Raw genomic sequence first — 23339 nt, 5'->3', positions numbered from 1 at the left:
CAATCCATAAGGGGAATGTAAGTCCATCACACTTAGAAGCGGGAAAGTTGTAGAAGAAGCAACCCCAAGCCAAGGTAACCATGAAGAAGAAGCTGCAGAAAAGCATGAAAACAAGAATAAAGAAGAGACCCCTACCCTATCCTCACCAAAGCCAGTTCTGAAGCCTTATGTGCCAAAGGCACCATATCCACAAAGGCTGACAAAAGATGGGAATGATGGCTAGTTTTCTAGATTTTTAGAGATCTTCAAAAAGCTCCAAATTAACAAACCATTTGCTGAAGCATTGGAGAAAATGCCACTTTATGTTAAAATTTTGAAGGAGCTTATGACAAGAAAAAGGAACTGGGGAGAAAAAGTGACCATAGTGCTAACTGTGGAGTGTAGTGCCATCATACAAAGGAAACTCCCTCAGAAAATAAAAGATCCATGGAGTTTCCAAATCCCCTACATCACAGGGGACATCAATATTGAGAAAGCCTTGTGTGACTTGGGAGCTAGCATCAATCTCATGTCCCTAACCATGATGAGGAGGATGAAGATTGAGGAAATCAAGCCAACAAAAATGGCACTCCAATTGGCTGACAGAACATTTAAGTTTCCACATGGGGTGGTGGAAGACTTGTTGGCGAAGGTGGGAGAATTTATTTTCCCAGCTGACTCTCTTGTGCTGGATATGGAAGAAGAGGCTAACACATCAATTATCCTAGGAAGGCCATTTCTAGCTACTGCTAGAGCCATCATTGATGTGCAAAAAGAGGAACTAGTCTTGAGATTGCATGAAGAGAAGATGGTCTTCAATGTCTTTAAGTCAATGAGTTACCCCAAGGAATCCATAGGAGAATGCATGATGGTAGACACCCATTTCAGACATCCCTTGGTTAAGCCATGTGCAAGTAGTTCCTAAGATTGGAGGGGTCACTGTTGTACCAAATGAGAAGAATGAGTTGATACCAACAAGAACAGTGACTGGCTGGCACATGTGTATTGACTACAAGAAGCTTAATGAGGCCACCAGGAAGGATCACTTCCCCCTACCTTTCATGGATTAGATGCTTGAAAGATTAGCCAGACATCAATACTATTGCTTTCTGGACGGTTATTCGGGTTACAACCAAATAGTTGTAGACCCTAAAGACCAGGAGAAAACTTCATTTACTTGTCCATATGGTGTCTTTGCTTATAGGAGAATGCCCATTGGATAGTGCAATGCACCTGCAACATTCCAAAGGTGCATGCTCTCCATATTTTCAGATATGATTGAAAGATTCATTGAAGTGTTTATGGATGACTTATCTGTATTTGGTAACTCATATTCTAACTTCTTGCACCACTTAGCCTTGGTGCTAAAGAGATGCCAAGAAACCAACCTTGTTTTGAATTGGGAGAAATGCCATTTCATGGTTATAGAGGGGGTGGTTCTTGGTCGTAAGATCTCAAAAAGGGGGCATAGAGGTGGACAAGGCTAAGGTGGAGGTGATTGAAAAGTTACCCCCACCTTGCTGTGGGGGCTGTTTTAGGATAGAGGAAGGACAAATTAGTGCATGTCATTTACTATGCTAGCAAGGTCCTTAATTAGAATCAAAGGAACTATACCACCACAGAGAAGGAATTACTTGAAATTGTCTTTGCTTTTGATAAATTTAGATCATATCTTATTGGCTCTAAAGTAATTGAATACACTGATCATGCAACACTCAAATACTTGCTCACTAAACAAGAGTCCAAGCCCAGACTAATAAGATGGATCCTGCTATTCCAAGGGTTTGACATTGAAATTAAAGATAGAAGTGGAGCAGAGAACAAAGTGGCTGACCACCTCTCAAAAATCTGACAAGAAGAAGAAAAGACACACCAATTTGCAATGAATAAGAGCTTCCTTGATGAGCAGTTGATGATGATCCAAGTAGCCCATTGGTTTGCAGACATAGCTAACTTTAAGGCTATTATGGAACTACCAACCAACATCAACAAACACATGAGGAGAAAGCTAATCAAAGATGCTAAACACTACATCTGGGATGAGCCCTATTTGTTCAAAAAGTGTGCTGATGGAATCTTGAGAAGGTGTGTTTCCCATGAGGAAGGGCAAGAAGTGCTTTGGCAGTGTCATGGATCTGCATATGGAGGCCATTTTAGTGGGGAAAGAACTGCAGCCAAGGTGCTACAATATGGGTTCTACTGGCCAACCATTTTCAAGGATGCAAGGACTTGGTGTCAATATGTGATGAATGCCAAAGGGCTGGCAATCTACCCAAGAAAAATGAGATGCCACATAGGTTTATAATGGAGTTAGAATTGTTTGATGTGTTGGGAATTAATTTTATGGGACCTTTTCCATCGTCCTACTCAAACCGTTATATATTGGTGGCTGTAGATTATATGTCAAAGTAGGTAGAAGCCATAGCCACTGAAACAAATGACAACAAGATTGTAATAAGCTTCTTGAGAAGGAACATCTTCAGCAGAGTTGGAGTTCCTAGAGCCCTCAATAGTGATGGAGGGACACACTTCTACAACAAGCAACTTAAGACACTCCTTCTCAGATATGGAGTCAAGCACAAGGTGGCAACTCCATACCACCTATAGACCAACGGGCAAGCAGAGATTTCAAACAGCGAGCTCAAAATAATTCTTGAAAAAAACTGTTGGAAACTCAAGAAAGGATTAGTCTAGGAAGTTGGATGATACATTATGGGCCTACAGAATAGCCTTCAAAACACGCATTGGGATGTCTCCATACTAATTGGTATTTGGCAAGGCTTGCCACTTACCAATTGAGCTTGAACATAGAGCATTCTGGGCTCCAAAAATGCTAAACTTTGATGATCAGGCTACCGGAGAAAGGAGACTAATACAACTCAATGAGCTGGAGGAGTTTAGGAATCAAGCATATGAGAATGCAAAGATCGACAAAGAGAACACAAAAAGGTGGCATGATCAGAAGATAGAAAGGAGGGAGTTCACTGAAGGACAAAAGGTGCTGCTGTACAATTCAAGACTTAAGCTCTTCCCTGGGAAGCTTATGTCTCAATGGTCAGGACCCTTCACCATCCTCAAGGCGTTTCCCTATAGCCATGTAGAGCTTATGGAGGGCAAAACACAAAGAACCTTCATTGTGAATGGCCATAGACTCAAGAATTACCTAGGGGACTCATTGGATAAGAGGAGAGTGAGCTACAACCTCAGCTAAGAAAGGAAGAACGTCAAGCTAGTGACGATAAAGAAGCTATAGTTGGGAGGCACCCCAACTGTTCATACCCTGGGTCGAGCTGTCTGAGTCGGGATGTTCAGTAGCAAAGCAATCGACCTCTTTAGGTCAAGCGGACCGACTGCTTCGTAAAGAACTCGGCCAAATCGACAGGAAAGCCCAAAGGAGGGCCCAACTCAAGGAATATGACCCCGATCCAAAGGCAGCCCAAGCCTATAGAGATAAGGGCGGTTCCATGGAAGATAAGCTGACCTCGACAAAAGATAAGATAAGATAAGATAACTAACTTATCTTATCCAAAGAAGGTCACATCTCACCATTATAAATACACTGGAGCACCCAGGTATAACTCAAACTCTGATTCTATTCAATACCTGCTTGATACCCTTGCAAACTTAAGCATCAACCACCAAGTCCACCAAAGTCGGACACAACTGCTCCAACCAGCACAGAAGATCTCGTCCGAGATCGACCTCCAGTTTTAGGTAACCCTCGGAACATTGGCGCCGTTTCTGGGGAACCTGGAAGTCATCCCATCACCATGCCAGACGACCATGACAAAGACCACGACTCAGATCTAGAGGATAGAACGCCGCACAAAAACGCGAACACTACACTAAAGGATACTTCTCAACTTAACAACGAAAAGGATTCTCCAAACGTAGGAGCCATAGAGGCGCTTCAAGATCGATTAAAGCAACTCGAGAAAGAAGCCCTACATCAACGCGAAAAAGAATAGGATCTACATCAGGAGATAAGGCGACGCCGGGAATTAGAAGATAAGCTTCTAAAACTCGAAGCCGATCTCAAAACCAAAGCTACTCGATCCACTCCAGAGCATAGCTCTCGCAAGGATCAAGATCCACTCACCAGGGAAATCATGAAGACCAAAATCCCAAAGGACTTCAAACTTCCGGATATGACTCTGTACGACGGCACTTCAGACCCCAACCATCACCTTAGCAATTTCAGAAGTAGAATGTACCTCACTAACACCTCGGATGCAGTTCGCTGCAAAGCCTTTCCAACAACTCTTACCAAGACAGCCATTAGATGGTTCGACAGCCTACCTCCAAAGTCCATCTCGAGCTTCGATGACCTGGCCAAAAAATTCTTGGCCAAATCTTCCATACAAAAAGATAAGGCTAAACACGCCCCCAGCCTACTAGGGATCAAGCAAGGAGATCGGGAAAGTCTTCGTAACTACATGGAAAGATTCAACAAAACATGCATCGACATACAAAGTCTTCCAATAGAAGCTTCCATTATGGGCCTCATAAATGACCTACGAGAAGGACCTTTTAGCCAATCTATATTTAAGAAATATCCTACATCCCTGGACGAAGTACAAGAACGGGCGCAGAAGTACATCAACGTGGAGGAGAATTCACGACTTGGGGAAGCCTCGAGGTTCGGTTCCGCCTACCGAGACAAAGATAAAGAATCCAAGAAAAAAGAAGATCACTCCGGGAAGAAGATAAAAAAATTTCATAACTACACCCCTCTTAGGGTATCCTGGGTAGATGTTTACAAAGAAGTCTGCCATACGGAAAAAATACCCCCAGCTCGGCCACTCAAAGGCAAAAGAGGAGGAGGAAATCGAAACGAATACTGTGAGTATCATCGAGTCCAAGGACATTCCACCAACGAATGCTTCGACTTGAAAAATGTCATAGAAAAATTAGTAAGAGAAGGAAAACTAGATCGGTTTTTTGGCCAACCGGAATGAAGAGCCAAGAAAAAGAAGAAGGGATGAAGATGTCGGACGGTCTGAGCGATCACCTCACACACCAGAAAGACACGTCCACATGATACACGACAGATTTGCGGGAGGCGGAATCTCCAAATCATCCCGCAAGCGACACCTCAAAGAAGTATACCATGTCAAAGGAAAGAAGGAGGCGCCAGACATCTCAGCAATTACGTTTACCCAAGAAGACGCATCCGGAATCATCTCAGGACACGATGATCCCATGGTCATCACTATCATACTGGCAAATGCCAACCTCCACCGTACATTAATTGACCACGGAAGCTCCGCCGACATCTTATTCAAAATTGCCTTCGACAAGCTCGGCTTAGAAGAAAAAGAGCTAAGAGCATACCCGAACAGCTTGTTCGGACTTGGGGATACCCCAGTACAACCACTGGGATACGTATCGCTACACACAACCTTCGAAAAGGGGAACCAATCTAGAACACTCAAGATAGACTACATCATGGTCAACGTAAGCTCAGCCTACAATGCCTTAATAGGTCGGACAATGTTAAACCAACTCGGCGCAATAGTTTCAACTCCACATCTATGTATGAAATTTCCAACTGCAGAAGGGATAGCTACAATAAAAGTAGATCAAAGGATGGCGCGTCGCTGTTATAACGAAAGTCTAAACCTCAGAGGCGAAGGAGAAGAGTTCCACACAATCGAACTTGGTGGAGTTCAGAGGCGAGAAGAACTCCGTCCACAGCCCGAAGGTGAAGTAGAGAAAGTTCAGATCAGAGACACCTCGGATAAGACAACTAATATTGGCCCAATCCTGAAAGAAGATGCAAAGGAATCACTCATACAGTTCCTACGAGATAATGTTGATCTCTTTGCATGGAAAGCCGCTGACATGCCAGGCATAGATCACGAACTGATGAGCCACAAGTTGGCAGTCTATCCGGGATCCCGGCCGGTACAACAAAGACGAAGAAAACTCGGACCAGAACAGTCTCAGGCTGTGGCAGAACAGGTGCAAGCACTGCTAGAGGCAGGATTCATAAGAGAAGTTAAGTACCCACTATGGCTAGCAAACGTCTTCTTGGTGAAAAAGTCAAATGGGAAGTGGCGAATGTGCACCGACTACACCGACCTCAACAAAGCCTGCCCAAAAGATCCTTATCCACTCCCAAGCATCGACGCTCTAGTACACGACTCATAGGGATATAAGTATCTCTCTTTTGTGGATGCATACTCGGGGTACAACCAGATCCCAATGTATCCACCGGATCAAGAAAAAACCTCGTTTCTTACACCCAAAGCAAACTATTGCTACATCGTAATGCCTTTCGGCCTTAAGAACGCGGGAGCTACTTATCAAAGGCTAATGAATAAGGTCTTCTCAGACCACATCGGAAAAATCATGGAGGTCTACGTGGATGACATGTTGATAAAGACACAAAGTGAAGAGACATTACTGACCGACTTGGTTCAAGTGTTCGACACCATACGGAAGCATGGCATGCAACTTAACCCGGCTAAATGCACCTTCGCAGTGGAAGCAGGTTAGTTCTTGGGCTTTATGCTCACACAAAGAGGAATCGAAGCAAATGCAGATAAATGCCAGGCCATACTCAACATGAAGAGCCCAACTTGCGTCAAAGAGGTACAACAACTCAATGGGAGATTGGCGGCCTTGTCCAGATTCCTAGCAAAGTCAGCGATAAGATCCCTCCCTTTCTACGCTACTTTAAGGAAAGGAAAAAAAACTTCGAGTGGACAACGGAATACGAGCAAGCCTTCCGAGACTTCAAAGAATTCTTGGGACGACCACCTATCCTATCTCGACCACGAGAAGGAGAACCACTCATATTATACCTCGCAGTAGAAAGTTGGGCAATAGCCTCAGCACTAATTAAAGAAGACAAGGATGGGCAACAACCCGTCTACTTCATTAGTAAAGCACTGCAGGGGTCAAAGCTGAACTACCAGAAAATAGAGAAGTTTGCCTACGCTCTCATACTAACATCCCGACGACTTCGCCCGTACTTCCAAGCTCATACCATTAAGGTTCGGACCAACCAGCCCATAAAGGGAATATTGCAGAAAACAGATCTAGTAGGAAGAATCCTACAATGGGCAATTGAATTGTCTGAGTTCGACCTCCAATACGAGGCGCGAACAGCCATTAAGTCACAATACCTAGCGACTTCATTGCAGAATTCACAGACACCCCAGAGATCCCCATAGAGTGGAATATATACGTGGATGGTTCCTCGAATAAAACCGAAAGCGGTGCAGGTGTGATAATCGAAAGGAACCAAGGAACCCAACTTGAGCTTTCCCTCAAATTCGGATTCCCAGCCTCAAACAACCAGGCGGAATACGAAGCGTTATTAGCTGGTTTGAAGCTGGCTAGGGAGGTTGGAGCTCAGAAACTCAACATTTACAGCAATTCACAAGTCGTTACCTCACAAATAACTGGGAGCTACTAAGCCAAAGACCCTACCATGAAAAAATATTTGGATAAAACCAAGGAACAGCTCAGACAACTCGGGGAATATAGGATCTACCACATACCCCGCGAGCAAAATGCTCGAGCTGACCACTCTCAAAACTAGCCAGCACCAAACCAGGGGGCAACAATAGAAGCCTCATCCAGGAAATACTGCAGAACCCGTCAATATCGGAAGAAGAAAAAGTCCTAGCCATAACAGGTCGGGATCAAGGATGGATGACTCCCATAATCAACTACCTCAAAACAGAAGCGCTCCCTACAGATGAAAATGAGGCAAAGAGGTTAAAAAGGGAGGCACAGTACTACACTATCATAAACAACACCCTATACAAAAGAGGGATCTCAATACCATTGTTAAAATGCGTACCGACCTCCAATACAAAGGGAATCTTGGAGGAACTACACAGTGGCATTTGTGGAAATCATCTCGGAGCACAAGCTCTCACCAAAAAGGTACTCCGGGCGGGATTCTATTGGCCAACTCTACGAAAGGAAGCTACAGAATTTGTAAAGACATGCCCACCATGTCAGAAGCATGCCAACTTTCACATCGCCTTGCCGGAAAAGCTCATCAGCGTGACCTCACCCTGGCCATTTGCAAAGTGGGGACTTGATCTTCTCGGACCCTTTCCCCAGGGATCGAGACAAGTCAAATTCCTCATAGTAGGGGTATACTATTTCACAAAATGGATCGAGGAAGAACCCCTAGCCAACGCCACTGCTCAAAGAAGCCGGAAATTCCTATATAGGAACATCATTACAAGGTTCGGGGTCCCATACTCCATCACCACAGATAATGGCATCCAATTCATAGATGCAGGCTTCAGAAAACTAATGGCCGACTTGAATATAAAACACCAGTTCACCTCCGTCAAACATCCCCAAGCCAATGGACAAGCCGAAGCGGCCAACAAAGTCATATTGGCCGGGCTGAAACGGAGACTGCAAAAAGCAAAGGGAGCTTGGGCCGAGGAACTTCCACAAGTCCTATGGGCGTATCGAACAACCCCCCATTCTACTATGAACGAATCACCATTTTGATTAGCATACGGAGTGGAGGCAATGATTCCAATAGAGGTCGAGGAAGGGTCTCCCCGAGTAGTCCACTACAATGAACAAACCAACTCTCAACTTCAAAGAGAAGAGCTCGACCTACTTCCAGAAATCCAATAAAGAGCTCGGATCAGAGAAGAAGCACTAAAGTGGCGAATGGCTTCCAGGTGTAATCAAAAGGTAGTGCCAAGAGGTTTCGCTGAGAATGATCTCATCTTAATCCAAAATGATATTGGAACAACTCGACCCGGAGAAGGAAAGCTGGCAGCCAACTGGAAAGGACCTTACCGAGTCAAAGAAGTACATGGGAAGGGCTACTACAGACTGTCTGAACTCGAGGGACGAGAACTCCCCAGATCATGGCACGCCTGTTGATGACAAGTCATCATATACCCATTTTTCAAGCTAATTTCACTTGTTTCACTAGTTTTATGCACTTTCTGTGTGTTTCTTGTGTTTTGTTTATATGACAGATACAAGAAGAGCTATACCCACCTTTCATGAACAAGACGAACGAACCATCAGGAGATTAAGAAGAGCTGAAAGAGGGAAAAATATTGTTGGAGAGGAGGAGTCAGAAGAAGAATTTCAAGACATGGAGGAACGTTCAACCAATCCACCAGAAGGAGGGGCCAACAATAACCCACAACAGAGGAGAGTACTGGCCTCCTATACTTTTGCATTGATACGACATGCGGCTTTTTCCATTCATTCCTTTCTGGATTAGTCGTGGTCTTACAAACCCTACCGAGGTTATGGACGAAACAATTGCTTCATAAAAATGTAATGCTAGACATTGTGGGAGTAGCATTCTCACCCCTAATGTCAATGCAAACAACTTTGAACTGAAGCCACAACTCATCACATTGGTCTAAAACAACTGCTCTTTTGGAGGAGGACCATTGGAGGACCCGAACCAACATCTATCCACTTTCTTGAGGATCCGTGACACAGTTAAAAGCAATGGAGTGCACCCTGACATATACAAGTTGCTATTATTCCCATTCTCTCTCAGGGACAAAGCCACTCAATGGCTAGAAACATTTCCAAAGGAGAGCATCAACACTTGGGATGATTTGGTGAGCAAGTTTCTTGCCAAATTTTATCCCCCTCAAAGGATCATAAGATTGAAGACTGAGGTGCAGACATTCACCCAAATGGATGCTGAAAATCTATATGAAGCATGGGAAAGATATAAGGCCCTGTTCAGGAAATGTCCACCAGAGATGTTCACTGAGTGGGATAAGCTGCAGAATTTCTATGAAGGACTCACTCTAAAAGCTCAAGAGGCACTTGATCACTCAACTAGAGGATCATTGCAATTGATGAAAACTGCAGAGGAAGCTCAAAACCTCATTGAAATGGTGGCCAACAACCAATACTTCTTTGCTCACCAAAGGCAACGCCAGCCATCACAGAGGAAGGGAGTGCTAGAATTGGAAGGAGTGGATACAATTTTGGCTCAACACAAAGTGATGCAGCAGCAAATTCAGCAACAATTTGAGCAAATGGCCAAGAAAATTGATAGCCTACAGGTTGCATCAGTGAGTGCCATAAGCCAACCATCAAATCCTTGGGGGCAAAATGAGGAGAACCAAGAAGAACAGCAACAAGAGTAAGTGCAGTACATGCACAACCAAAATTCTGGATCAAATGAGGTGTATGGTGACACCTACAATCCATCTTGGAAGAACCATCCAAACCTTAGGTGGGGAGATAACCACAACCAAAACCAACAACCATGGCAGAGGAACTCAGATCAAAACACTCCAAGAAACAACCAAAATTACAACCAGCAGCTAACTAACCAAAATCCTTACAGAAAACCTCAAAACAATTACCCCAACTCCAACCATTATCCATCCAATAACCAAACCATCAACCAAAACACTTACCATCATCCATCAGCACCCCAAAACCAACCAATCTCACAAGATTCTCAGAGGATTACTAATCTGGAGATGCTCATGGAGAAGATGATGAATAACCAAGAAATGACAACAAATAACCAGGAAGCTTCCATGAAGAGCCTAGAGAGGCAAATTGGACAAATCTCCAAGCAGATTTCTATTGAGACACCTTCAAGCTCACTACCAAGCGACACCATTCCTAATCAGAAAGAAGAGTGCAAAGCTGTGCAACTAAGGAGTGGAAAGACATTGGTGGACAGCAACAAAGAGGCAACCAAGAAGCCTATGGAGAGTGACAAAGAACCAACAGAGAAAGAGGGAGCTAACGATAAAAACATAACAAGCAAGAATGTCCTAGAAAAGCTCACAGAAAAGAACAACCAACCACAGAATTTAAAGAAGGGAAAGTAGACCATGGAAGAGCCAAATCCAAGACAACAGCAAGTGGAGAAGAGTCTTATACCTCCACTACCTTATCCACAGATATTCCATAAAGATGCAAAGGATCAGCACTTTCATAAGTTCCTCGAGACTTTCAAGGAGCTAGAGATCAACATACCCTTGGCTGAGGCATTGGAGCAAATGCCTTTATATGCCAAGTTCTTGAAGGAACTTATCAACAAGAAAAGAAGTTGCCTGGAGAAGGAGACTGTGCAGCTCACTGAAGAATGTAGCGCTGTGCTTCAAAAGGGAATCCCACCAAAGCTTAAAGATCCAGGGAGTTTTGTAGTTGCTTGCACCATAGGCAAAATGACATTAGACAAGGCTCTTTGTGATCTTGGAGCTAGTATCAATTTAATGCCCCTGTCCATGATGAGGAAGCTTGCGATAAAAGAACTCAAACCCACTAGGATGTCACTAGTCATGGCTGATAGATCAATCAAGACACCTAATGGAATTGTGGAGAATCTGTTAGTAAAGGTTGGGGAGTTTATCTTTCCTGCGGATTTTGTGATCTTGGACACTGAAGAGGAAGGAAATAATTCAATCATCTTGGGAAGACCATTTCTAGCAACTGCAAGAGCTATTATCGATGTGGAAAAGGGAGAGATGATCTTCAGAGTACACAATGAGCAAATGGTCATAAATGTTTTCAAGTCAATGTAACACCCTCCAGAGCAAGAGGATTACCTGAGAGTGGACATGATAGAAAGCCTGGTGGAAGAAAGGTTAGACACCAAGAAGAGGAACATAATCAAGAGACAAGAGAGGAACAAGCAGCTGAGATCTCTATTGACAAAGAGGTGAAACCAAGCAAGAAGGAAGAAGTACAAAAACAAGAACTGAAGCCATTACCCACCCATCTCAAATATGCATTCCTTGGCACATCAAAGAGTTTCCCAGTGATCATCAATTCATCCCTGACAAAAAAAGAAGAAGGAGAACTTCTTGATGTACTCAGAGCTCACAAGGATGCTTTATGATGGACCATTGATGACCTAAAAGGTATCAGCCCTGCAGTGTGTATGCATAAAATCCTCTTGGAGGACAATTCCAAACCAGTGGTTCAACCTCAGAGAAGGGTAAATCCCACAATGAAGGAAGTTGTCCAGAAGGAAGTAATGAAGTTGTGGAATGCAGGGATAATCTACCCTATATCTGATAGCTCATGGATAAGCCCAGTTCAAGTGGTACCAAAGAAGGGTGGGATGACAGTCATTATTAGTGAGAAAAATGAACTTATTCCCACAAGAACTGTGACAGGATGGAGGATGTGTATTGACTATAGGAGGCTGAATAACGCCACACGCAAAGATCACTTTCCACTCTCCTTCATTGACCAGATGCTTGAATGATTGGCCGGCCATGCTTACTATTGCTTTCTGGACGGCTATTCTGGGTATAATCAGATAGTGGTAGATCCAAAGGACCAAGAAAAGACTTCATTCACATGTCCATTTGGAGTTTTTGCCTATAGAAGGATGCCGTTTGGGCTATGCAATGCCCCAGCCACCTTTCAAAGGTGTATGCTCTCCATTTTTTCAGATATGATCGAAAAGTTTTTAGAAGTTTTCGTGGATGACTTTTCTATTTTTGGTGACAATTTCAATGCCTGCCTGAAATATCTAACTCTTGTCTTGAAACGGTGCCAAAAAACTAATTTGGTTTTGAACTGGGAGAAGTGCCATTTCATGGTGCCCGAGGGGATTGTTCTTGGTCACAAAGTTTCAAGAAAAAGGATAGAGGTTGACAAGGCAAAAGTAGAGATCATAGAGAAGCTCCCTCCACCAACTAATGTGAAATTTGTTAGAAGTTTCTTGGGGAATGCAGGATTTTATAGAAGGTTTATCAAGGATTTTTCTAAAATAGCCAAACCTTTGAGTAATCTATTAATGATTGATAATCCTTTTGTTTTTGATGAAAACTACCAGCATGCCTTTGAAACTTTAAAAAACAGACTCACAACAGCACCAATCATCACACCCCCGGATTGGGAACTACCTTTTGAACTCATGTGTGATGCAAGTGATATTGCAATTGGTGTTGTGCTTGGACAAAAGAAAGAAAACTTGCATCATGTCATATATTATGCAAGTAAGGTGTTGAATGAGGCTCAAAAAAATTACACCACAACAGAGAAAGAATTATTAGCTGTAGTTTATGCATTTGATAAGTTTAGATCATACTTGATAGGGTCCAAAATTGTGGTTTATACTGACCATGCTGCCCTTAAGTATTTGATGTCAAAGCAGGATGCTAAACCAAGACTTATCAGGTGGATATTGCTCCTACAAGAGTTTGACATTGAAGTAAAGGACAGGAAAGGCACTGAAAACCGAGTTGCTGATCATTTGTCGAGGCTACCACAAGAAATAATTCAAAAAGCCTCCCAACCCGTGAATGAAAGCTTTCCAGATGAACACCTTTTACAGATCCAACAAACACCTTGGTTTGCTGACATAGCAAACTACAAAGTGGGGAGGAAGATACCTCAAGAGTTCTCTAAGAAACAAGTGAAGAAGTTAATCAATGAAGCAAGGAAATTCTTGTGGGATGAACCCTTCCTGTTCAAGAGATGTTCTGATGGAGTGATTAGAAGGTGTGTCCCTGAGAGTGAAATAAGGGATATATTGTGGCATTGCCATGGCTCAGCTTATGGTGGACACCTTGGTCCAGAAAGAACAGCTGCAAAGATACTACAGAGTGGCTTCTATTGGCCAACTATCTTCAAAGATGCCAGAGAGTTTGTTCACCAATGTAATGAATGCCAGAGAGAAGGAGGATTGACAAGAAGGAATGAGATGCCGCAGAATTTCATTTTGGAATTAGAATTATTTGATCTATGGGGCATCGACTTCATGGGATCCTTTCCCCCTTCCTATTCTTTTAGATATATCTTGGTAGCAGTGGAGTATGTCTCAAAGTGGGTGGAAGCCATAGCCACAACTAAGAGGTGGATGAATTTAGGCTAGAAGCCTATGAAAATGCCAAGATATACAAGGAAAAAGCCAAGAGGTGGCATGACAGGAAGATCTTGAAGAAAGAATTCAAACCTGGACAGCAAGTACTCTTGTACAACTCACGACTCAAGGTGTTCCCTGGCAAGCTTAAATCTAAGTGGACTGGTCCATATTTGGTAATCAAGGTTTTTCCTTATGGAAGTATTGAATTGCTAGACAAAGCAACGAATAGTCAATTCATAGCAAATGGTCACAGAACAAAACTGTACCTAGAAGGACAATGGGACAAGGAAAAAGAGGTTCAGAGCCTACAACCTTCTTGAAGCAACAATGAAGGATGTCAAGCTAGTGACAATAAAGAAGCGCTTGTTGGGAGGCAACCCAACCAAAGGTAGTTTTCTTTTCATAGCTTTTTCAATAAAAATGTTGAATAATTAATATGCATTGCAAGGAGCTAAGTTTGGTGTTGCACACCAAAACAGTTTAAGGAAGAATGAAGGATTCTAAGTTTGGTGTTCCCCCAAAATCTCATTTAAAAACACATTCTCACTTCTTGCACAATGCTAGCTCCAAGCAACCAGACAAATTATTCAACTATTTAACTGCTTTCTAGTTTTAATTCCATAACCTTTAGCAAGGACACAAGGTTCCACATATGGTTAACCTGTTGCATCAGGGGCAGTGGCAAGCAATTAAGTTTGGTGTTCCTACACCAAAATTAATCCAAAAGACACACTCAATTTATGCATACTAACCATTCATTTAAGGGCTTTAGAAGCAAGCAACTTTTGAGAATTATGTAGAAAATTAGCCAACAATTGAAGACAATTTGCATTGTGACTCAAAAGGGATACAACAAGAGGAAGAATGAAAAGATGCAACTTAAAAGGTTGTATTTACACTTGATCCATGTTGTTGTGAAAAGTTTTAATTCAGGAATTATTGTATGTCTTGCTAAAGTGTTCATCTAGTTGCAAGTGAAGTTGTTTGATTAAGTATGCTTATCTGCATAATGCTTGTCATTCACCACTTAGCTTTAAATTTTGTTTTGTTTCCCATATGCTTAAATAAAAGAGAAATGTTTGAATTAGAAAGTAAATGTCCAATGTTGCATAAGTTAGAATGGAAGTTAATGGTGGTATATGTGTTTGATTAAATGCATAGCTCATGAAATAATTGCTGCATAATGTCATTTTCATTGAAGTGTGAGCTAGCTTGTTGTCATAAAGGTTTCTATCAGTAAAGAAAAAAAAAAGAATCCCTTGAGAACAAAACAAAACAGAAAGAAAAGGAAGAAGAAAAAGCCAATGTGGCAAGAAAAACAAATAATAAGCTGCAACATTTGACACCAAGCCTTCAAAGAATAATAAGCTTGTTAAGCAAAATAAGAAAAGAAAAGTTAGCAAGGGAGCAAGTAAAAAGTAAACCTTATAATAGCAAGCTTAGTAAGCCTTTGAGGAAAAGTGTATATTATGTAACAGCAAACAATAACTGAGTTATCATTGTCTGCATAAAAACTCCATGAACCAAGTTCACTAATTGCCTAATAAGGATACGTATGCTTTTCTTTTTCATTTCATTTTTTCTTAATTTTGATGCTTGCTTGGGGACAAGCAAGATTTAAGTTTGGTGTTGTGATGACAAGTCATCATATACCCATTTTTCAAGCTAATTTCACTTGTTTCACTAGTTTTTATGCACTTTCTTGTACTTTAAGTAAGCAATTTAGAGTGGAATTGCATGTTTTATTTGAATCAAACAACCACCATTTAATTGATGCTAAATCATGAGGTTTAAGCTAAATTTAATTTAATTTTAATTGATTTATAAACCTTGTGAATTTAGTGATACTTTGATTGGTTGTTTTGATTATTTGTAGGTGAAGAAAAGAAGAAAAGAATGAAGCGTGGCTTAAGAAAGCGTGGCCCAAGGAAGAAAAGAGTGTGGCGCATGGAAGGAAGGAAGCCACACTGCTCTCCACAAGAGCACACTGCCCTTCAAGGGAGCACAACAATGAACCAAGCATTCAAGGCTTCACTGCCCTGCCCTCCTTGAGAGCGGAGCACAATTCTAGGCCAAGAAATAAGGGAAGGAAAAATTCTGCCCTGCCCTCCTCAAGAGCGATTTCGGGCTCCTCATGGAAAAATTCAAGGAAATTGTTCTCCAAGTGCCACCCATGGGTTTCGAACCAAGCTCAAGAGGGAAGGAAGTAGCATTCAAATGAAAGGAAAACAAGCCAAAATTAGCTTTTTTTCAACCTCCAAGGATCGAACACAAGACCTTGAGGAAGCAAGAAACTAGGCGCTACTTTGGTGCCAAGAAAACCAAGAAAAAAGGGGCAACAAAAGCCATCCAGCAAGTTTCAAACTTGGGACCTCACCCAAGAACATTGAAAGCTTGCGCTGCCCACAAGGAGGGCAGAGCAGCATTCCTTGGTGCATGGCGCATAATTTGGCACGGCCAGCACGCACAATTGACGCGCAACAAGGGAGCTTGGGCACGCATTCTTGGCACATCACAGCACGGGCAGGGAAGCAAGGCACGCACCATGACACCACTGCCCTGCTTTCCACAAGGGCAGGGCAGCATCCTGATGCCTCTCCCATACTTGGCAGGCTAATTGGATCCACATGCAAGGCTTCCCTGCTCTGACCTCCACAAGAGCAGAGCAACCTCCTGGGAGCAACATGGGCTGAATTTCACTCAAAAATCCAACTTAATTCACTTCTTCACCAAATCAAAAATCTCACTCAAAATTCTTAGATCCAAAATAGAAAGTGTATAAATAGGTGTTAGTTAGGATTAGAGGAGGAGCTTACTTTCATTTTTAATTTTCATCCTTAGTCTACTTGAGAGCTCACTTTCCATTTTTCTGTTTTCTGCAATAGCTTGAGAATTGGAGGAGAGAATTCACTTCTTCTTCCTCTGATCTTTTTGTTTTCTTTACTGGGTTTTGTTTGAGTCTTGAGTGTGAAGAATTGAGGAACTTCTGTCTCAATCTCCATTTACTGCTGCAATCTTTAATTTCTCTTTAATTACTTTGTTAACTTGGATCTGGGAAGGCAATTGAGATCTAGCCTCTGCTATCTAGTCTCTGAAGTCCTGAGATCTGATTCTCTCTTTTAGGTTCTTCTGCTGAACCACTGCTGCATTCAAATTTCCATTTCTGTTTGAGATCTAGCCAATTTCGATTCTTATAATGCTTTGAATAATTGCTGTAATTTAATTTCCCTTGCTTAAATTCTGAATTCCCAGTCCTCAAATCCCTTTTCCATTCAAGCAATTTATATTTCTTGCACTTTAAGTTTCAGTCATTTAATTTCTTGTTCTTTAAGATTCAGTACCTTTACTTTCAATTCACTTTAATTTCTGCAAATCATCCCTCTCCCTTTACATTTCCTGCTATTTTCTTACTGTTGGATACAAAATTACTCAGTTTAATCTCTGTTTGCTTAACTAAATCATCCACTAAACTAAAATTGCTCAATCCGTCAATCCCTGTGGGATCGACCTTACTCCCGTGAGTTTTATTACTTGATGCGACCCGGTACACTTGCCGGTGAGTTTTGTGTTGGATCATTTTCCACACATCACATGTAACCTAAGAAGGTACTATAGCTAGGAAAGGTAAAAGATCTCATCATAAGATGCACTCTTTTTCCTGAAAAGGTTTTTTAATGAGGCATCAAGACTGAGATTTAATCTGACTTAAGGGTATGAAAAACTCCCGCATGTATATATTTGCACTTTCTTTGAATAAAATACATTTCAGATATTTTACAAAGTCCCAAGACGCATTAATCTGAAGCATTCATCGTTCGATTATAAAGCAACAGATTGACAGAAAGTGAAGAACAGATTCACTGTATGATCTCGATAGGAATGATGGTCCGACAAAGGTGAAAACGCGATTCACCTAAAGGACGATCAAACCAGGACAGAAACCACCCTCTACAAATCGGCAAAGATGAACACAGAATAATGCAAGAAGTTATCGAAAGTGATCCCAAAAAGAACCTGACGAGGTCTTATGGATTGCTATATAATAACTTAAAAAGATTGGCCGACACTAAAAAATCAGACCAAGTCAACCCAAGTTATCAGCAAATCCCTGGAAAGAGGTCTGGCCAACCATATTAAAGAGGAATTGCTATAACTTAGAAGAGATCGACCTAACGAAGTCGGTCTCCTACAAGACAAGTTATAAAAGTAATCCCTGAAAGAGACCTAACAAAGGTCCAAGAAAGAGGATTACAAAAATAACTTAGAAGAGATCGACCTAACGAAGTCGGTCTCCTACAAGACAAGTTATAAAATTAATCCCTGAAAGAGACCTAACAAAGGTCCAAGAAAGAGGATTACAAAAATAACTTATAAGAGATTGACCTAACGAAGTCGGTCTCCTACAAGACAAGTTATAAAAGTAATCCTTGAAAGAGACCTAACAAAGGTCCAAGAAAGAGGATTACAAAAATAACTTAGAAGAGATCGACCTAACGAAGTCGGTCTCCTACAAATACAAGTTATAAAAGTAATCCCTGAAAGAGACCTGACAAAAGTCCAAGAAAGAGGATTACAAAAATAACTTTGAAGGGGACTAAGACAAAGAAATCGGTTATGGGGCGCTAAAAATACAAGCAAAAGTGAGAAAACCGAGAAACAAGTCGGACCCATACAGTCACGGCCTCAAAGGATCCAAGTTACAAACAATAAGTACAAAAGCAATCCAAAGAGGTCAAGCAGCAAGATTCCAACACTCTCAGAAACCAGAAGAGAGACCATGTTAAAGCGCAATAAAAGCATGGTATAATAAAGCTTCAAGAGGCCACCAAAAAAATCTACCTCAGAAAGCTACTTTTGTTTTTCAAAGTAGAAGTTGCCAGGCAGGCAACTAAAAAGTGTCAGCAGTTAAACAAAATAATAAAATAGTTCAAAAGCCCACAAACTGGGCTATTTACACAAATACTTAAAAAGAAGATCAGCAAAGATTGGGAGCCTTCCTGGCAGCATCAGTACGGGGAGAAGGAGGGCGAGTCTGAATAGGCACGGCATCTACAGTTCCATAATCCCGGTTCAGAATCTGACAATCCGGATCAGACATAACTAGAGGAACCGAGGAGGTCGACACCTTGATAGAAGGCACTGGGGGAGGTTCAACATCATCATCATCCTGGTCATCAGGGACAATCTTACCATCCCTCACAACATTGTCCAGGCTGAAGAGAGTAAGATCGACCTCAGGAGCAATAACCCGAACCTGCTCCTTCAGGTTCTCATAGGCAGCAGTTACACTGCCAACAAGATAACCCTGAAGCTCGGAGTAATCAGCTCGGACGTTCTCCAACTCCTCCTTCAGACGTATTCCCTTCCCGATAAGATGTGATATAGCTATCCTTATGCCTCAGTGCCGTGTCTTCAGCCAGCCTCACAGAGGCAGCCAAAGAGAGGGAACTCGCCTTCTCATTCTCCAGATCTTTTTCCAACTTGACCACCTTCACTTCAAGCTCCTCCTTCAAGCCTTTTATCTGATCAAACTCCCTTTTGGCCTCCTCCATAAAAGCTTTGGTGGCATGGAGAGGAAGACTTTGAGCAGTTCGATACAGGGCCGCTCCCATGTGTGCCATCTTGATACTACTTCGAGTTATATAATCAAAATGATGAAGAAGTGACACATCATCCATAGGGAGGACACCATAAGGACCGATTTGTTGATCTACAAACTCGACCGCATCAAAGTCAGGAGCATCAAGGTTGAAAGGCTCAATTGTTTTTTGCTTCTTACTAGGAGGAGCACTAGAAACGGCGGCAGAAGTGTGTGGAGGATCGACCAGACGAACCCGAGGAATAGGAATTGCTTTCCTCGGCCTGGGAAAACTCAGCATAGGAGGTTTCACTAGAACCTGAGAAGATCCCTCTCCGGCCACCTTGGCCGAGATGTTTTGAGCAGCAGTTGCCTTCTTTGCCTTTTTGAAGGCCTTCATGGAGTCATTGTTTTTTGACATCTCTGCAAATACAGAATCAGCCATAGTAAAGGGTTACAATCACAAGAAGAGGAAGCAAAAATAAGAAAACAAGTACAGAAACAAGTCAGACAAGTACCCAAAATAGTCCGAACCAAGGACGGGTCATTCAAAAACCTTTTTGTATCAAGATGGGGTGTTCCCCACATAAATCCTCAAGAACAAAAACAAAAGCATGCTCAACCTCATCAAGCATCTCCCATGTATACCGAGACACTCTCACATCCTTCTGCCACTATAGAGGGAAAGAAGGCTCATCATTTTCATCAAGAAAAAAGGGGCGAGTCCCCTCGACAGCACAAACTCTAAAGAAGTAATTCTTAAAATCTTTAAAGGACTTGTCATACATGGCGAAAACTTTATGGCCCTGGGCAGACCTGAAAGAAACCCAGGAAGCTTTCTTTTTGGAAGAACCACCAGGCTTGGCATAAACAAACAGATAAAGGAAAAGAGTCTGAGAAGGCGTTACGCCTAACTCTTGGCAAAGTAGCTGAAAGATCTTGACAAAACCCCAGGAATTCGGGTGAAGCTGGGATGGGGCAATGTTACACGACCACAACAGGTCGGTCTCGAAAGTAGTAAAAGGAAAAGTAATGTTCAACTGACTGAAGAAATATTCATAGGCATAGAAGAAGGGACGCTCTCCCTCGATGGAGGTAGGAAAACAAACCCTTTCATCAGAATCAGGAGCGACAAGCTCATAATCCCTCTCCCGGGCACTATTACCACAGATCCTATGACGCTTCCTCAGCTCTACACAAAATTCAGCATCCACAACAGATACACACATCAAGACAAGGGAGTCCAGCCAATCGGACATCCCCTTGGGAACTCTGGAAGACATCTCTACAATGTTATTGCGAGAAGACATGAGGCCAAATAATCCTACAATAAGAAAAGAAGATGGGATTACTAAAAACATTTCGGACGAAGGACAAAACAACTCGATTAATACGACACAGGCGAACAAACAGAAAAGGAAAACCCCAAGACTCAAACCAAAGTCCTGGGGCATCCTTTGGAGGCAGTAACAAAGCAGGGTTTTCAGGAAAAATCTATAGCTCGCATCACAGCATCTCTCAAACAAGAAAAGAAGACTTCAAACAAACAAAGCATTTCGAAAAAGGAAAGTAGAAACACAAAAATCATCAAAGCCACTATCTTTCTACAGTCTACCAGCAAAGAGCATTATCAACAACACCAAGCAGAAAATCGTCAAAAACACAACCTTTTTGCAGACTCAAGCAAAAACCCTAAAAAGTATCAAGAGGAAGTCAAGAAAATGCACTCCAAGCAAAAAGCAAACTATAGGTATCATTATCTCCCACAAAGGTACAGCAACAAGGATCTTTTGAAATTAAGGAGAAAGAGACATTTTTTCCAAAAATAATAGCCAGAAGCAACAATAGAACATGCAAACCCCTGGGAAATCGCAAAGAAGAAACACCAGGAATACGCGAAGAAGAAAAAACACATTACAGCGACAAGAAAACATAAGATCATAAGAAAGGTTCAAACTTTTTCGACATTTAAGCAAATATCAACAATTTACCAGAGAATTAAAGACAAAGAAAAACGAAAAGAAAATGGAACCAACCTGGAAAAAAGAAGGAAGCTTCAGAAAAGTTGGAGATGGAGAGACGGAATCATCGATCACTGAACAACGCCGCAACGCAAGAAAAGCAAAATGTGGGCAAAAGACAGAGAGCGAGAGAACGAATGGAGAAGTTACGAAGAGGAGCGAAGAAGGGAACCATTTTCTGATTGCAAATTCAAAATAAAAAGCCACAAGGAAAAACGGGGCAATTAATACCAATTAATGAAGGTATTAAACCCTCGCACGTTCCCAAAGCGCTGATATAAAAGCACGCACTTTTAGAGAAAAATGTTCCACATTCAAAAAGCTTCTACAAAGGAATCGACAAAATGCTTGAGTTCGGCTTCACTAGAGAAGGACCGAATTCAAGGACTCGACCTCAAAAAAGAAGACCGAGCTCAAGCAGGGGCACTGTTCATACCCTGGGTCGAGCTGTCCGAGCCGGGATGTTCAGTAGCAAAGCGACCGACCTCTTTAGGTCAAGCGGACGGACTTCTTTGTAAAGAACTCGGCCAAATCGACAAGAAAGCCCAAAGGAGGGCCCAACTCAAGGAATACAACCCTGATCCAAAGGCAGCCCAAGCCTATAGAGATAAGGGCGGTTCCATGGAAGATAAGCTGACCTCGACAAAAGATAAGATAAGATAAGATAACTAACTTATCTTATCCAAAGAAGGTCACATCTCACCATTATAAATACACTGGAGCACCCAGGTATAACTCATACTCTTGATTCTATTCAATACCTACTTAATACCCTTACTAACTTAAGTATCAGAGTCCCTTGCAAGTACCCCCCACCCTCTGGGGACGAAGGATCAGCACTACCACCAAGTCCAACAAGTCGGACACAACTACTCCAACCAACACAGAAGATCTCGTCTGAGATCGACCTCCAGTTTCAGGTAACCCTCGGAACACCAACACTTTATATCCTTTTGATTTATTGCTTTCTTATAAGTAGTTAAAATTTGCCAATTTAGGTAGTTTGAATTTCGGTTAAAAATTGGTGTTTCATTGTCTTCTAGAAATAGATTGTAGGTGGTAGATTAGGAAGTCTAACGTCAGTTTTGGTAGTTAGGAGACCCTTACATTCTGTTTTCTTCTATTCTGGAAATACAATTTGATGAATACATTTACTGATGATGAGTGATTGGGCTGAGAACTATCTAAAAAGCTAAGTTTGGTGTGGCCAATTACCCACTTAATCTAGGCTTACAACCATTTGGATAAATTAATTTTGAAGAGTAAGCCCAGAGATTAAGTTTGGTGTGGCCATCACCATACAAGGATCACCTAAGCAAGCCCAATACTACTCAATTTGAAAGCATTTAATATATTGGTGAGAGCATGAATGTGGTTTAATTGTTTTCATAATAGGTTAGAAGCAAAAGGATATGAAAGGATTGGAATTATTTTACCTTTATAAACACATTAAAAACCCAATGATGAACCCAATTTATTATGATGCAATGGGATTAAGTTTGGTGTCCCAAGGGACACTCATCAGTTGCAAATTCATTCACTCATATTAGAAAGGAATATGGAGGATTCTTCTATCATTACTAATGGAGTTTCAGTTTTAATTTCAAGAAGAGAGAAAGGGCCACATAATTGATAGCTCATAAAGCAAAGAAGTCAAAGTGTACTTGCACCTTGGAACTCAACACATGCAGAAAGCAAAGTGGGATAAAGGTTGGCGCCTCTTCCCACGCTAGGCGCCACTCCATAAGGGGGAAAACATTGAATTACTTTACTTCACACCATTCAGACCACACTTCCCACACCCTATAAAAGCCCCTCACTTTCCCACATCTCCTCCCACTTCAAACCCCAATTCACTCCTTTCCATACTTCTTTTCCTTTTCTTGATTGGGACAATCAAGTTCTAAGTTTGGTGTTGGAGCAAAACTTTGTTTTGCTTGCATTC

At 41.9% G+C, this 23339-nt stretch overlaps 1 protein-coding gene across 1 annotated transcript; it reads left to right on the top strand.

Annotated features, from left to right (window-relative positions):
* Positions 1–2809: 2809 nt before the first annotated feature.
* On the top strand, positions 2810–3190 carry LOC107491906 (uncharacterized). The gene has a single exon (XM_016112830.1). The coding sequence runs from the start codon at positions 2810–2812 to the stop codon at positions 3188–3190; it is 381 nt and encodes a 126-aa protein (XP_015968316.1).
* Positions 3191–23339: the final 20149 nt, after the last annotated feature.

The sequence above is a fragment of the Arachis duranensis genome, chromosome 1 (assembly GCF_000817695.3).
Source record: "Arachis duranensis cultivar V14167 chromosome 1, aradu.V14167.gnm2.J7QH, whole genome shotgun sequence".
In the NCBI taxonomy this organism is placed as follows: Eukaryota; Viridiplantae; Streptophyta; class Magnoliopsida; order Fabales; family Fabaceae; genus Arachis; species Arachis duranensis.
Note: the sequence above shows the minus strand (reverse complement) of the source record. Positions and strands in the feature narration are given on the sequence as shown.